This window comes from Kryptolebias marmoratus, linkage group LG2 (genome assembly GCF_001649575.2).
Source record: "Kryptolebias marmoratus isolate JLee-2015 linkage group LG2, ASM164957v2, whole genome shotgun sequence".
Taxonomy (NCBI): Eukaryota; Metazoa; Chordata; class Actinopteri; order Cyprinodontiformes; family Rivulidae; genus Kryptolebias; species Kryptolebias marmoratus.
This window is the reverse complement of record NC_051431.1, coordinates 17,961,175-17,978,691: the sequence shown is the minus strand read 5'-3', so window position 1 is coordinate 17,978,691 and position 17,517 is coordinate 17,961,175. Positions and strand designations below refer to the sequence as shown.

Genomic DNA, 17,517 nt, shown 5'->3' with positions numbered 1-17,517 from the left:
TCAGGGCCAATAAGCCAATGATATAACTAATACTGTCCTTACCATGCGAGCAAAGCAGGTAAGACAATAATGATGCTGAGAGAGCTGGCCTCTGATTGGTCAAAGAGACTGATCACATGTAGCAGTGAACAACAGCATCTGTGCAGCCGCGCAAACACAGATACATCATTACACCAAACACGGATCTGTTAATATTTGAGTCCATCACGGATTGCACTTTGAGTGCATGACAAACATCTCTTGCTGTACTCAGCTTTTTATGACGTTTTTTTTAAAGCTATTTAACCCCTGTAAACACCCCTTCACTCGTCTGTCGCTTATGGGGTGCCGTTTGTAAAGCAACTTGTGCTCAATATTTATGCCTAAATTTTGTCACATTTAGCTTCAAACACTGTTTAAAAATGTAGTGTGGATTTTCTGATGTCACCTTTTACAACATTTAGCTAGTTAAACGTAATTGTTACAGCTACATGCTAAATATAAATCTAAATGCTNTCAATATTTATGCCTAAATTTTGTCACATTTAGCTTCAAACACTGTTTAAAAATGTAGTGTGGATTTTCTGATGTAGCCTTTTACAACATTTAGCTAGTTAAATGTAATTGTTACAGCTAAATGCTAAATCTAAATCTAAATGTTAAATCTAAATGTTAAATTTTAAATCTAAATACTAAATGTTGTAACTAAATGTTTAGTTAATATGCTTTTTTATGCCTGAAACAGGGAGTACCAAAATAAAAGCTTGACACTAGGCTGAAGTTTGCTTCTGGTTCGAGAATCAGCTAAAGAGGAATTCCGCCTCATTTTCACTCTATTAAACATCATTAATCTGCTGTAGTTTAGACACTAAAATGCTTATACACTTTAAACCTGGACTAGATTACTTCTTACTCATAGCAGACTTTTTAGAACCAAGTTTGAGATTTTTAAAGAGTTTATGGCAGACTGCCTCCAACCTAAAAGCTTTCTGGGGTTTCAGGAGCTCACTGAGGCTGCAGCTTGCAACCACGCTACCTCGTTACCTAGCAACCGTCATTACCTTTAAAGCTAGCTGTCTACCCAATGAAGCTGGAAACCACAATGTTCTTTTGAATCTTCAATTTGATGGAAGACCTAAGAAGCTTTACACATGGAACCAAGCCTTTCTACTGTTTTATTAAAGAAAGAAAACAACAAAACAAAGACAAAGAACAATCTAAAAACTAAACAAGACACTTATATCTTTGCATTCAAAATATTTAGAATTTTGGTTGTGTGTTCACATTAGTAACATTACAAGACTTATTAACAACAAACTGGATACCAAAGTCATCAGGTCAATTCAATTCTGGCGAAAATAAAATAACAAAATAGTAGCGACAGACTGTTCTGGATTTTTACAGGAAATGACAAAAAATAATGCTTAAAATAATGAATAATGCCGTGAATGTTTTATTCATATTTTTTGTACAGCAAGTTAGTATAAATGAATGTTCTTTGTAATGGATTATATTTGCTGTTGTCTCAAAAACTACTTATAACATTACTAAACATAAATACATTTAGATTTAACATTTAGATTTAACATTTAGCATTTAGATTTATATTTAGCATGTAACTGTAACAATTGCATTTAACTAGCTAAATGTTGTAAAAGGTGACATCAGAAAATCCACACTACATTTTTAAACAGTGTTTGAAGCTAAATGTGACAAAATTTAGGCATAAATATTGAGCACAAGTTGCTTTACAAACGGCACCCCATAGTCAGTGTGATGTAATAGTAAACACACATTTTGTGACGCAGCAGATACACACACTCTTTAGGGGTGATCCTAAAGCAGAGATGGTGCTGCTGGGGGATAAATCAGACAAGACCCGAGCTAAGTAGAACCGTGCTGTGCCGTGCCGTGTAATTACAGAGCTCTCCTTCTGCCTCTGGGAAGAAAACATGGAAGGTTCGGGATGGGCTCTGTTTAATTTCCTGTTTCGCTGCACGGCAGCCCGATTCTGCTCAGTGGGGTCTTCTCATCCAAAACAAGGACCGTGGGTTACCTTTGATTTTTTAAATTGTATTTTATTATTTCATTATTTATCTTCAATGCCCAAAAGAAAAGAAAAAAATTACCACTTCTTGTGTGAGGTCAAGTGTAGTATCAGGGAATGGAACTTTGTTACTTTTTAGTCAGAGATTTCGTTGAGTTTCTGCTTTGTGTGAATTAAACATAAATATACATTTATGTTACTTCGTTCTTGTCCTAAAATAAAGTTAGCTGTAATTGTCAAAAAAGAAAGAAAAGCTATGTGATGTCACACGGTTTTTCAAAAGAGGAAGCTGGACCTTGTGTTTCATATCCTTTTCTTCCGTCAGTATTCACTTCTTTTTTCTTTCTATTCGTCCTCTGATATTCTATTTCTCCCCAAAACCTTAAGACATTTTCAAACAAACCATTAGTTTCAAGACGCTGTGTGGCGGCACACACATCCTCCATCTTACCTTCTGCCGCCTACCTTGTGTCCTGCCCTCCTCCTCCGTCACCAGCAAACCGACAACCATAAGATCAACCAGTCACGTTAAGGCTACAGACACTGCCAGCCATGTCCTGCCTCTAAAATCACAGTAGCACTTTTTATTGCATTTTAACGCGCACACCAAGAGCTCTCGTGCTGCCTTTAATTTGTATTTTTTAGCATACCTTGTTATTATTTTTTTAGCATCCCAGATTTGAGGAGGAGGAGGAGAGAAAATGTCTTCGGCCGCGCAGGAGGAGAGGAGGTCTGGCGTTCAGCTGGGGAGCGCTGCGCTGCTGCTGCTGCTGCTCTCACTCTCTGGTAAGACACAAAACAGGCGAACGGATCTATACCTTGATACATTATTGCGCGGATCAAATTTAGCATCACTCCTATCTTAGCTCGAGTGTTTGGGGGGGGGGGGGTAAAAACCCCCAGACAGAAGGGGTGGCAGCTGATGGGCTTTAAAAGGCGCAACATGAGATAATGTCGGTGAATTTCCCCACTTTGACAAGGCCCCTCAATAGGAGAGGATTGTTGTGGCTTTATTCTTTTTTGTTTTATTTTTGATTGTCTTTTATTTATCTGTTTAGCCTCATGACAACAGCTCCTGGTGATGCACAGCTTTCAGCTTTAAATAAACATCGACGTAATAAGGCTGTCATAAAACGTCTCCATAGCAATTAGTGTCGGGGATAGAATTCAATCCTAGAAGACTGTTGCATGTGTTATGTGTTATATAAGCCTTCTAGCCCTCTCTGTTCACGAGGGTAAACTTCTGTAAACACAGGAACTGCTAAAAAAACTAATTTAAAAAAAGAGTAAAATGACATGAAACGTATACATGCATGAGAGATGAATCCCTGAAAATACACCAAACCCGAACAAGTGTTTACACAAATTGTCAAAAGGCATACACAGAAAAGTAAATAAATGAATATGACTACACACAAAGAAAGGCTCTTGAACAGTCTATCAGACCTACAAATAAGAGCTGACTAATTGTTCATCACACCTGAATGACAGAAACTCACCAACGACCTATTAGTTCTGCAACAGAACATCAAACTTTTGGCTTTTCTTTAGTTTGTTTTGACTGACGCCATGTTGCCTTGTTGTCTTCTGACCAGTCATCCTGTTACACTCAGGTGACATCAGGCTAGAGCAAAGCATACAAAACCAACTTGTGTTTGTCAGGATTTGGGTTTTGTTTGAGTTTCTTTTGTATTGGGTTTATTGTTCCGTGTTTCTATAGTTCTGTTTTGTTTCTTGTTTAGTTTTCTGTCAGAAGTCCTTTTCTTTTTCAGTTTTTGCTTTGTTCTTGCCATCATTCACTGTCCTCAGCTCAGTACTCGTCAGCCTGCCTCTACCGCCCACACCTGTCCTGCGTCACCAATCAGTCACCTGTTTCTGCTCCCTCGTTATCCTCAGCCTGTAAAACCCGGTCATTTTCCACACTCACTTGCTGGTTCATTATCACACTTAAGTGCTGTCTGGGTTCCCTCTTGTCTCGCCCATTGTGTCTTTGCAACCCTGGAATTTGTTAGTTTTTGTTGCTGCCATGTCATCTTTTGTTTTTGCTCCTTTTTGTGTTTTTTTAAAAATAAATAAATTAGTTTTTTCTTTGTGCTCCTCCATGTATGAGTCTGCATGTTGGGTTTGCCTCACTCACCACACCCAACACATCAGAGCTGTGTTAAATGAGCAGATTAGAACAGCAGCTCATGTCACACATGGAATATGGTCATAATATGACTATTTAGGCTGGAAATAAATATAACACATTGTGACCAGGAGCTTGATAAAATGTCCGGTAATATCACAGAATGGCTATAGTTCCAAATAAATTTGGATCATAATAAAGTAGTTAACACAGCAAACCTTACCACTTGATGATGGCATTAGTTAACAAGTCCATCTTCTGGCCCTTCGAGCAACAAGTCCATCTTTCAAGTCTTTTGTCCAATAATAATCCCTTCTTTGTGAACTGAAGACCAACTCTGCCAGACAACAGCCGTTTTGTTCATTACATGTTAGCGTGGCTAACTGTCTCTATGAGCCTCTGAACCGTGAATTGGCAGCAGCCTTCCGGGTTTCCTTAGAAACACGCCCAATCTTGCTAGTATTATCAGGCAAATAGCAGCTTGGACTAAAGCCGTTTACTTTGTATGTGAATGATCTGGTCAATGTGTCGAGGCTTTTAAAATGTGTTTTGTTTGCTGATGACACCACAGTTTTTTTACTCTGGTAAAAACATTGCCCAGATGTTGAAGTCTATACAAACAGAATTCATGAAAATACAAACATGACTTCATCTGATTAGATTATCAGTAAATTTGGACAAAACAAATTCCATGATATTTAGTAACAGAAGGAAACATATCAAAGCCCCATTCACAATTAGTGATATTGAAATTCATAGAGTTAGTGAAATTAAATTTTTGGGCATCATCATTGATGAGAAGCTGACGTGGAGATCTCATATTAATTAAGAACAAAAATAGTAAAAACTATTGCAATATTGTATAAAGTAAAACAGTTCTTAATGATAAAGCATTGTATATATTATATAATTCAATGACTGTACCACATTTAACATATTGTCTTGAAGTTTGGGGGAAAGACTGCAAAACTATTACAAATGCTATTTTTATTTTACAGAAAAAATTGCAAGTTATGTATATGGCTCATAAAACATTGTTACCATTAAATATCCAGTCAAAACTTGTTAAAAGAGTGACTCACTGTAACTTCAAGAGACAGGAGATTTTCGTCAAACCTCAAATATATATTATAGTATAAAGCAGGGGTAGGCAACCCTTGTCCTGCCTGTTTTCCTTGTTTCCCTGCTCCAACACACCTGATTCAGTGGAATTACCTCTTCATGTCTTGCAGAAGCCTGTTAATCACCCATTGATTCAAATCAAGTGTGTTGGAGCAAAGAAACAAAACATGCAGGATAGTGGCCCTTGAGGACCAGGATTGGAGACCACTGGTCTAGATAGTAATATAAAAACCTCCAAAACAATCTGTGTGTTCTAAAAGGAGATTAAATCAAAATGATTAGGAAAATATGATACCATGTAATGAAAATAAGATATAAACCATACCTGGATGTTTGTTTTTGTTTGTTTGTAAATCTGGAAAAGGTTCAAGGTTATGTTAGTTGTAAATTTGAAGTTATTAATTTTTTTTAATAAGGGGCAGATATGAGATTTTTTTTCTTGACTTTGCACCCTTTACATTCAGAACTTTTCATTTTTTCTTTCTTCTATTTGTGTGTGTATGTATGTATGTATGTATATATATATATATATATATATATATATATATATATATATATATATATATATATATTTATTTATTTATTTTATTTTTTTGAGTGAAATAAGGTTAAAGAAAAACAAACAACAAAAAAGGCAACTTTCAGAAAGTCTAGAGTATTTCTGATTACGATGAGCTGACATCTGTAAACTACCCAACACAGGAACGCTGAGATCCCTTTTTTTTTCTTAAAAAGCTGAGCCAATCCCAGTAATTCAGCTGTTTGTTAAGTCTTCCTGTGCAATGGAAGCCACTTGTGGCTGAAAGATCCAGCGCTGCTTTTCTTCAGAAATACATCACTTATTTGTTAATTTATCATCTCTGAACACTACCAAACTTCAATTAAGCCCACTTGTAGAGTTTTCTAGAGGAGTGGGGGAGAGGAAGGGGCAGGGGTGCACTTGTGTGTCAGGAAAGTGAACCGGGATGCTTTTGAAGGTCTCGAAAAATCTAAACTCCTTGTGAATTAGCTGCAAAAGCTAAAATATAACTGTTACAGGTTATACTTGATAAGGTGAGTCTTAAACATAGATTTAAAAGTCTGAGTATTCCATATCTTCTAAGTTAAACTTTTACACAGATTTGGGGCAACCACTGCAAAAACCCAATCATCTTTAATTTAGATGTGTTTGTTTTAATTTAGATCTTGGACTCTATAAGAGATACTGATTGGTAGATCGGTGTTCTTACATGTGTGTCCTGTAGATGATGAGATCACTTCAGTGTGATGGGGCAAGACCATTTAAACCAAGGGTAAGCAACCGTGGTCCTCGAGGGCCACCATCCTGCATGTTTTACTTGTTCTTCTGCTCCAACACACCTGATTTGAATCAATGGGTGATTAACAGGCTTCTGCAGAACATGAAGAGGTAATTTAACCACTGAATCAGGTGTGTTGGAGCAGGGAAACAAGGAAACCATGCAGGATAGTGGTTCTCCAGGACCAGAGTTGCCTACTCCTGATTTAAACCTTTAAAAGCAAGTAATAAAAATGTTATTCGAGTCTGCTTCCAGATTGATTGTAAGACTTTATTATAATCAATCTGGAAACACTCGGGTGGGGCTATCAGCCCAAGCGGTAAACAGGATGTGGGCTGCATCATGCAGGGAGAGATCGTTCAGTGATTCAGCCAATAAGTATGGAGGGAAAAATGAACTTAAACATACACTTGAACATCGCATCTGATTCTTAATCCAAATCTCCATATCTCTGCAGACAATGTCATTACAGTAACCTGATTTCTAACCATCTGAGGCTGCATTCAGTTCTGGACTGACGAAGAAAAAAACCCTGGATTTAGCATTTACATCTGACAGAAATTCCTGTTTCTTTTCAATTGCTCTTTGGAAAGGATAGTATATTATTTAAACATTTCCGGCATAAACCCATCGCTTTTGACTTTTCAAACTTGGTATTGGAAACCAACAAAGTCAGAACAGCACTGCTGAGATGAAAGAAATAAAATTACGATCCACTCATCATAGAATTGTATTTATTTATTTATTTTTCATAAACATACACACTGGCCCTTCCATTAAGGTATTTTAATCATGGTCTTTATTCAGATAGTGAGCACATTACTGTCAGTTAGTTTTTAATGAAATGCTTTCTGTTTTGGGACCATTACCAGGTCTAGACTTAATGTGTCTGTGTAGCGATCTTCTGGATTTCAGTTTTTCACCAGCTCACCTTCATTTGGCATCTGCAGAGTTACAGCTCCTACAGTGAAGCACTAGAGGGCAGCAGCACAATGAGATAGGGAGCCACAAAATGTATTGACGTGAGCCTCCAGTAAGACAAAACCTCACTGTAAATAGTGTACTTTGTTCTGATAAAAGGATTGCTGAGAGAGAACGTCAGTTCCATGACTGTACTGCATTGCGGATGGCTAAAGTGGGAGCAAGATGTCAATAACGGACTCTTTCACATGCAAATGCATATCTCATGATAGGCAACAACAACAAAAAGTGTCTGACTTTGAGCCTAAACTTGGCCTTTTCTCTCCAACACTTTGTCTCACTAAATCTAGTCATCACACCCAAGGTTTCTCTAGAAGCAATGGACCTCTTAACAATAATGCTCGCTATATTGACACAAATTAGATAAACAAGTAAAACCTTGGAATATATTCAGAATGATTTGCTCATTTTTTATTTTTCAGAAGACACTCCCACAGCTGGAAATAAGATGGAAAGGATGCATCAAGCAGATTAGATATAGGAAAAGACTTGAAATCATTGTTTTATTCAAACTATGTTGAGAAAAGCTTGATCAAGCTGCTTGATATGTTTTCATTTCTGCCTTACGCATCTAAATTTATCTGTAATATTCTGTGGCGAGTGGAACGTACAGGCCAAGAGAAAAGTATCAGTCAGCAACTCTGACCAGCACACTCATTAATGAACCCTGTGAGTGCTGTTTGACATTTCAGATTTGTCCACAAAGGCTCTTTAAAAAAAAAAAAAAAAAAGCCTGGCTTTCTGGTTCTGGCAAACATGGTTGTCAATAATTTATAATAAAGTGGAGGGTACACGAGGGCGCAGAACAAAAAGTATGTTTTTTGCCATTTTGTTTAAACACTGGTCAGTAGTTTTTAATGGGTTTTGGTATTTTTACGTCAAAATTAGGTCCGTTTACAAAAATATTTCCTGTCTGTGTTTTTACTTTCTTCCTGTCTCTATTGTCTCTCTTGTGTAATGATGTTTATAGCATTAACATTGCAGTAACATTTAATTTAGGTTCTGTTCAGATTCCATTTGCTTTAGTTTTAGCTCTGTCTAATTAGGTTGGCAGAATCAGAAACCATTTTTTTACACCACCTGCACCACCCTACCACCCCAAAAAACGACTAATAATAATAATAATAAATAATAATAATTTAAAAAACACAGCAGTCATGTTTTTTGTTGTTGTTTGTTTGTTTGTTTTTTCAGTTAAAGTTGTATTGGCTGCTGCAATATGAAGAATGCAGTAAGACTTTCTCTAGAGCAGGGGGCACTAGAGGCAACACTAGACGTATGGAATATGAGTAAATCAAGAGTAAAAAATTTAGAGATAGCATCTTATATTTACTATTACCATGTGAGAGTTTGTACTTAGTACGGTTTTGGCAACAGTAAATAAAACCTATGTTAAAGTGGTGGCATTGCTGAGGTTTATACCAGAGTTCTTGTAAAAGATGTTTAATGAATTAATAATCAGCCTGTATTTGAGTAGAGTGTTTGAATAAAACACAACAGGGACAGAGTGTAATGGAGAGCATGTGTAAGGTATGTGTAAGGATTGGAAACATGCATGTCCAGACTTTCCTTCTTCTTTTGCCTGTGATGTAAATGTCATCATCTTTCCCTGTCCGATAAGGTTCCCCTGTTGTGTCAGGCCTATGTGAGTTTACAAATCATTGCCAAAGAAGACCTTAAAACTTAATCAAGTTTTCAAAACACCATCAAAATATTTTTAAAATGTGTATTTTTGGTCATTTTCATTTATGTATGATTTAAATTTATTGTTTATTGAATGCAGTAACAATCAAGCTGGTTTGTTTCCTAAACCCAGTTAAGTAGAAAATTGTGTAAACCTAAATCCAAAACCAACCACATAAAACCTAGTGAAGGGGAAAAGAAAAGCACAAATATGGGAAAGTAAAAACTAAATCAGCTCTTGTGGTCTTTAAGCACCCCCTTTTTGCCCAGCCACTCCTTGGAAATCTGGTTGGGCCCAACAAGTCTTGAACAAAGATTTAGACTGACACTGGATCATTTTCTCCTGGTGTCGATGTTTCAGTGGCAAGAGTGTCAAGACACTAATCCCTGATAATGCTTTACATACTGTGTTTTTTGTGAGTTCTTGGATAAGATAGGTTTCATAGGATAGGTTTGAAACTTGCTGTGATACTTTAAAATCTTCAACAAAAATTTAAAAAAATGACTATTTAGACAAACTGTTTACCAATATAAGTATTTCAAATAAAAAGGGTTTTGTGATTAAATCAAGCCAAGTCATAAAGGAAATGCAGTGTAACAGATCTGTTTCTGCAGTACCTTTTTGCCACTTTTAACTTGCTTTACAAGAGAACAGTGAGGATGTTGGAGTGATGTGGTACAGAGTTTGAGCACTAGAGCTTCTCTGAGAGAGGTGTGAAAGGAGGCTAGGGAGATGGACAAAGACGGGAAGGGAAAGAGGGAGGGGCAACGAGAAGGAGGAGTCATGTGAGCTGCTTCACTGCAGTATTTCATCTGTTAGCAACTCACTGCATTTCTCTCCTTTTCTCACTAGCCACAGGACTGCTGAGTCAGCTGGAGAGTGTCAAGAACTGTTTCTAATGTTGTATATCTGTGCACCACAGATTGTAAGAAGGGCACATATGTCTGCAGTTCCTCAGTGTGTGTGACAGAGGTGACAGTGACAGAGGCGTTGGCTTAAATGCATTGCTGGGAGCTGTGTGTACTGATAGGTTAGTGTGCAGGGATGACATTGACACAGCAGAGCCAGAGGGGTGAGCATACTGCTGCTGACAACGCAGGCCTTGAGGATGGGTGTGTATGCATGTGGGTGTGAGAGAGAAGAGGATGAAGTAGGTGATGTTCTGCACTTTGGTGGACTGCACATAGGGAACATTTTAAGTGTGTGTAAACTATATATACATATATACTAAGTAGGTGAAAATGTGGAAAGTACAAGTGTGTGTGTGTGTGTGTGTGTGTGTAGGTGTGTGTGTGGTGCAGAGATGCAGGCCTGTGGAGTGGTGCAGCAGCAGTGGGAAGGGAGCCAGAAACACTCGACTGCAGAGGAGAGATTGGTGCAGAGTCCCATTGCACACACACACACACTTCAATACTGAGGGAGGATGCAGTCTGGGGTGGGGGAGGGGGTGTTAGCCTATGCTGAGAAAAAAAAAAGTTTCCAAGATGGAGGAAACCCGTGGAATTGTAACATTTATTTAGTTTGATTTAATGGTATATAGTGTAGTTTTAGAATGGCATGGAAATATTTGGGTACAGTTTTAATTAGTTTGAGAAGTGTTTTTGTTGTTGTTATTTTACACAAACAAGCTTTTCAAATTAAGGCTAAATATTCTATTGGCATTTTTTTTAAGTTCATTTGATTTCTATAGGTTTTCTCAAGTGGGGTCCAGACCCTAACTTTGGTAACCACTGCCTTTGAACCCCTTCAGACTGGATTATGACCACTCTCCCCAACCTACACAACATATTAGAATGTGGCTGGATGATGGCAAATTTTATAAATCTCTATCATCGTGAAGACAACCCTGATGCTGCTATGCTTTTAGTACTTGACAAAAAGATTTTCCCTCGCTTTTGTCTGCATTCCTGAAATACCCGATTGTGCCCTCACTGTGCTTGATACACCTGGCCTGCAAGATTTCCTTGGATATCAAGATGCAGTTATGGGTATGATGTCTGTTCTAGGTTGTTTCTGTAACATTAGCACAAACACACTTGTAGTCTAGACATAAGGCCAGTGTGACCAGCCCTGCTTCAAATTCTGTATGACCGAGACACACCAGTGCGTATGGGCTTACATCATGAATATGCTGCCAACTGTAGCCAACATTCTGCCCCACGGTCAACCCATACACTGCCACCACCATGATAAGCCATTACAACCTCGCTACAGAGGTTTTATGTATGTGGAACAGTCACAGACTATTACATATAATGGAGAGCCCACTGCATTCAGAATATGTGCCTGAAGACCTCGCCAAAACCCTGAAGAGACCATTCACATTCTGCTTGGATTTTTAATGTCATAGCAATGTGGTCATCTAGCATGAATGAGGTTTAATGGTGGAACTTTTAAAGTAGTAGTATTTATGCTTGTTTGTTGTTGTTATTGTTGTGGGGTTTCTTTTAGTGGGCTTGTGTGAAGTAGTTATGGGTAGTCAAGGAGGTAGTCAGTGTTTGTCCTACAATTGACCAAAGTCAGCTGGATTGCGAGAAATTATAATGGGTGAGTCCAGCTAACAGCAGGACTAGGCCAACAGAATAGCACATCTTATTTTATGCCTTGTCACTTTTTAGCACTGTTTTCACCACATACATTGATATCACAATTGTGTCTTACCACTGATTAGTTGGATCCATTAAGACTTTTTTCATCCATCTAACTGAAAACTCACTCTTTCCATAATTAAACTCATACAGATATCCTCTTATCTTTCCAGATAAAAGGTATTGAATCCTCACTTTAAAAATCACCTATTTTTACTGTATGTAGGTGTTGTTTTGGGACCAGCAGATAAGTCCCATCTGATCAACAGATTGGTACAATAGCTAGGCACCATGCACATGATTCAGTGTAGTAACATGACTGTTTTTTGTTTGGAGAAAAATGAAAACAAAAGTCCTTTGCAAAAGTGCCAATATTTAATAAAGCACTGGCTTGAGCTGCTAGCTGTTACTCTGACTCCCATGAAACCTTTTCAAAGCATTAATTGTGCCATATTTATTTATTTTCAGCATGTTCAAGCATGGATGTTCTGGTGCTCAGTAACATTACTGCACTTAACGGAACAACTGTCACGATCCCCTGCACATTCACTTCTTGCTATAAGATTGATCTTACAAAGTTTGGCATGAACTGGACTTACCAAGAGACCAAGAACGACACAGAGGAGAAGGTAAGACGACTTGTTCTTACACAATTTAATGCGCCAAATTCTCAACTTCAAACTCTAAGCCAGCTCTAAACACTCTCTCTCTTTCAATAGTTTATGCATTACAATCGAAAAAGAATGCAGGCATTGCCTTTGAACCGATTTGGGGACAGGGTTGTGTTTTCTGGAAACTTGGACAAAAACGACTTGTCAATCACCCTGTCAGATGTTCAACTGGAAGATGAGGGGATATACAACTGCTATGTGAAAAACCCCCCAGACCGGATCCAGGGACATGGTTTCATTCAGTTCAAAGTCGTCACAGAAAGTAAGATGTTAGCACTATTCTGCAAAAACAGAGCAAGTTATACTTTTTAAGTTAAGTCTTATTTTCATGACAAGTATCTTCATTTTTGTATTGCTTACAGATACATCAAAATAACCTAGGAACTCAGAAATGTTTTCTTTGAATACAATTTTGATTTTGTGATATGACTTTCGCTGTCAAGCCAATGAACACGACTTGTAACTTTTCTTTAATGTGCTAGCTTATAAGCATATGGGCTCAATTTATATGATTCTGAGCTTGTAGATATTGTTGACTTCTCACTTCCAGAGTTTAAAGTTGTAAGTGAAGCTTTGTCAACCTGTTAATAGATTTGCCTGAAAAATTAAAGTAAACCATAAAACTGATTTTCTTTCTGTGAGGATGAGAGATTTGAATTTGTAAAGAGAAAACGTGAACAACACAGTGTTATAAGAAAAGGGTTTTGTGAACATCGGAGCAGTAAAAATCCATGTGCAAAACTTAGCAGTCGAAATTTCCTATTTGAAATTCTAAGTTAAGTTATGTTCATGCCTATACACCCAAACTGATTGGATGGTGATAATTCACCAATCAAGCCATCTAATAAGCGGTCAGATGATTTGTGGCTGTCAAATAAAGTTTCAGTGCAGATCTTTTTCCCTAGATCCCTCAAGCGACCTCAGCCAATCAGAAGTTGGCATGAGTAAGCAATATACTGCCATGTAAGCAATATAAAGTTTCTTTAATTTTACCTTAACTGCCTTTTAATATCTGAATTTGAGGCTTTAGGTACACAGTGATGTTGCAATTTGGCATTACTCAGATTATATCTATAAAGTATTGCTTAAAGGTTTCTGCTTTAAGCAAAATGTTTTATGTGGTGGACAATTGTAATGGTAAAGGACAACCCTAGACTGAGCTAAACAGCAGAGGTTAACTATGCAAGCTATATTCATCACATATTTAAGGTAAATGTATTGACCAATACAATACAAACTAGTATCTCCCTTCATATTATCCAGTGAATTTAAAAAGAGCAATGCTATGTAGAGTGCCTGAAATGCAGAAGAATGCCCATCTTCCAAAATGCAGAACAAAATTTAAACAAGGCTTTATGCATCTATTAAGAATGAAAATAAATTTTAATCCATGTGTATAATGGAAGTCGGTTACTCAGGCTTAAACTTGGTTAGTTCAGACTTCTAAAAGCTTGAGGTCTGACAGCACTTGATCGGCGTAGGAGGTAAGATCTGCATTGAACTTTTAACTGAACGTAACAAAGCAATTCACCCTCTGTTGGTCAGTTTGATTAGGTCATTGAATCAATTTGAGGTGTGACTGCATGTATCAATTTTGTATGTGCAACTTCTTTCAGTAGTCTTCTGTCTATTTTCACTTTTATTACTATGCAAATCAGTTTTACGCACACAAGGATTATGTGCAAACAATATTTTAAGTTCAATATTTTAATGGCAATAAATTGAACCTATAGAATCAGAACTAACATTTTAAAATTTGTCAACTCTGACTATTTTCTCTAGTTTTTGTATATCATTAGATGTATAAAACAGTTGCTGTTTTGAATGTTGTAACCAATCACACATAATACAGGTGGATGAAATGTGTTGCTTACCCTTTTAGCAAGTTATAACTGTTAAAGGTTTGCTAATATTTTTATATTATTGGTCGCATATTTTGTGTGTAATTCTAAGTGAGAAGACCTGAGTCAGCTGTTTTACTTATTAATAACCATCAAGGGGTTAAACTTGTTCTTTACCAGTTTTTCTCACTCACTCAATCACTTACACAGGAACACATATGAGGCTAACGCAGCAGCACTTTCCTTCCTTCCTGTCTGTTTAATCAAGCCCAGCAGAGCTTTTAGCCAGCACCGCACTTGTCTCCATGCTTTGTCTACAAAATAATTAACCCTCTCCTCTCTGCTCTTCAGTTCCCCCTCCAAGAGATTCAACCATTGCTGTTGCTATTGGGGCATCAGTGGGTGGAGCGTTGGCTTTACTCATCCTTTCAATGGTGGTAGTGAAATGTCTTCGCCGACACCGGAAACAAGAACTGATTTCAGAGGAGAAGATGGAGGAGGAGGGGAAACTGGAGCCTGAAGCTGTTGCAGAGGAGGGAACCAAGTAAGACATCTCAGTATCAAATCTTAAATTCTTAAATCTTCAAAAAAAAAAAAAAAAAACTAAACTAAACAAACTCCAGTACCGAGGCTAATCTTATTTTGGTGGCTTATTCTAATATGTAGTTATTCCATTTGTATGAAGCACCTGCTCTGGAATATGCCACTTACAAACAGCATATCCATTTAACTCCTTTAACTCCTCCGTCTAATACTGACTTTAATCACCATTCACCATTAATTGTAACTTGAGTTGTTAAAGCTAAAAAAGCAGAACACTAGCTATAAGGAGCAAAATAGTAGCTAAAAGTAAAAGAACACAAGCTGCAAGCAAAAAGTGGCAAAAGCTTTGCTAAAAGCAGCAAAATGTTAATGTTAATAAAAAACCAAAAGACTAGCTAAAACCTAAAAGTAACAGAACAGAAGCTAAAAATTACAGGTAGCGTAAAAAGGCAAAAATAGAGTAAGGATGCTGAAGTGGATTTAAAAAACAGTGTTTCTGAAGGAATTGAAAAGATCTCAATGCATTTCTGTGGGGAAAATATTTGCATATAAAGTATGGTGTTTGTAATCTTTATACTTTTCAAAATACTAAGTCATAGCACCCATCTTCTGAATGAGCTGAATGCTTTGATATAGAGATAGCTAAAATAGGAAAAAGTAGGCTGCAAAAAACATAAAAAAATAATTTAAAAAAACAGGAAATCAAGAATGTAAAACTGAATCAGCCTTCACATAATTAGCCATTCAATTAGCCATCCTACCAGAGTAAATAAGCTACTTGTTCTTTTTACATAGTTAACTTAACAAATGTGGATCCCATGAGTTTTTACAGAAATTGTAAGTTTTATTGTCTTGAGTCAGTATTGACATAGCTGTAAGAAAAGCTACTTGTGTCGTCACATTCTCTTTTACATATTTCAGTTAAATAGCAGCATAAATCAGTAGCTTTATTTAGAAGAGGTATAAGTCCACAAATTTCACTGAAATGAGACCCATGTTTGCCTGTTTCATGAATCCCAAAAAACAAACTTTGTAAGTGTTGACAACCAGAATCACAAGGCCCAGTGTCTTTAAAGAAGATATTCTGTGGGTATGGAATGCTGATCATAGCACTGACAATTTTGTTTGCATTTGTACATAAACTAATACATTCTGAATGAGATGAAATGAAAAACAGTGGTTCTGTATAGTTTAACCTATTTAGAAATTTTGTCTTGTTGATATGTTCATGTTTGGATTTGCAATATAAAGATTTTGAAAATTGTAGAAACCCCCAATTCTACATCTTTGAAAGCTAACTTGTCATGTTGTTAATTTTTTGTTTTGTTTTTTATTATTCTTTGATAGACTTCCATAGCATGATCAGTAAACTGAACAAGTCTCTCTGGAGCTTCCATTTCTAACACCTCATCTGGTAAGTTACTCCATCAATCCACTACACTTTTATTGTCCATTCAGTGCTGCAGAAGCTGTATTCCTTTCAAGTTTGTAAGTTAAATGTGAAGCAGACATTTTGAAATGTTGCTTCATAGCCAATGTGTACTAGGTTTGTTTACACTAACTCATGTGAACCAAATAATTTAGCATATTGTTCAAATCCAGTGCCAGTGAATGATATATCAGATATGATTCCAGCAAACAGTGGAAAAAAAGTATTTAAAGAAAAATAGAAAAATAAAATGCTGGACCAAACAACAAAAAAAAACAGACAGCTGTCTCTCAATTTAATGTTTTGATACTGTTTTTTTATTGAGTATTGATCATGTTTATTCAAGCATAAACATGCAAAATATGTTCAATATACCAATGTTTAGGCTTATTAAAAAGACATAAAAAAGAGTCGTGTTCATCAACTAAATAAGACAAATTATGGAATAAATGCAACTGTAACTCAAACTAGATAAATAACAGTTAACTGTGGAAAATCAGTATCAACAAAAGTGAAAAATGCACTCATTGACAGGATAAGTTAAGCACCCAGTAGTGATGGTTTGATTTGGACGTAGAGGACACAATGACTGTAGGACTGTTCTTCACAGAGTAGCTGCTTGTGTCCAGGCCTGATGGGGTGTAACACGCCACTGAACAGGGACCAGCAGTGTGCCCGTACTGCCAACTCCATTTGATCTGATATTATAACTCTTGAAATGCAGTCACATGACCTTTGAACGCATGCAGTTTCATTTCATTCCCACCACTAGTCTGGGTTTTCTTTTTCTGTCAGTGAGTGTCAATAGTAGAGAGTAGAAAATTTAAACATAAAGAAAAGTAATACTAGAATATACCACGCAATAGCTGTTATAATAATTGTTAACAAGACTATTTACTTATAGTTACTATACATTTAAATATTAGCTGTGAAATTTAATGTTGTTTGTCATTTTCTTTTTTCTTCCAGACATGTGCACCCACTCCTGAAGAAACTGTAGTAACCACTGCTTGAATCATTGTTCACAAGTGCATAATTTATATATATATATATATATATATATATATATATATATATATATATATATATATATATATATATATATATATATATGTGTGTGTGTGTGTGTCTGTTTAATGCAAACAAGTGGGATGGATTGTATGTATGAGTACTGATTGCATATATGTGTGTGTGTGTGTGTGTGTG

At 36.7% G+C, this 17,517-nt stretch overlaps 1 protein-coding gene across 2 annotated transcripts; it reads left to right on the top strand.

The window, feature by feature from the left end:
• Positions 1–2,570: 2,570 nt before the first annotated feature.
• On the top strand, positions 2,571–17,389 carry scn2b (sodium channel, voltage-gated, type II, beta). 2 transcript variants are annotated; one of them, XM_017423950.3, is made up of 6 exons: positions 2,573–2,812; positions 12,296–12,456; positions 12,547–12,760; positions 14,691–14,883; positions 16,230–16,296; positions 17,281–17,389. In XM_017423950.3, the coding sequence occupies exons 1-5, from the start codon at positions 2,728–2,730 to the stop codon at positions 16,237–16,239; spliced, it is 663 nt and encodes a 220-aa protein (XP_017279439.1). In that variant the 5' UTR covers positions 2,573–2,727; the 3' UTR covers positions 16,240–16,296; positions 17,281–17,389. The 2 variants fall into 2 exon arrangements, with proteins under 2 accessions (XP_024863350.1, XP_017279439.1); XM_025007582.2 differs by lacking the exons at positions 16,230–16,296; positions 17,281–17,389 and having other exon boundaries at positions 2,571–2,812; positions 14,691–14,887.
• The last annotated feature ends 128 nt before the right edge of the window (positions 17,390–17,517 follow it).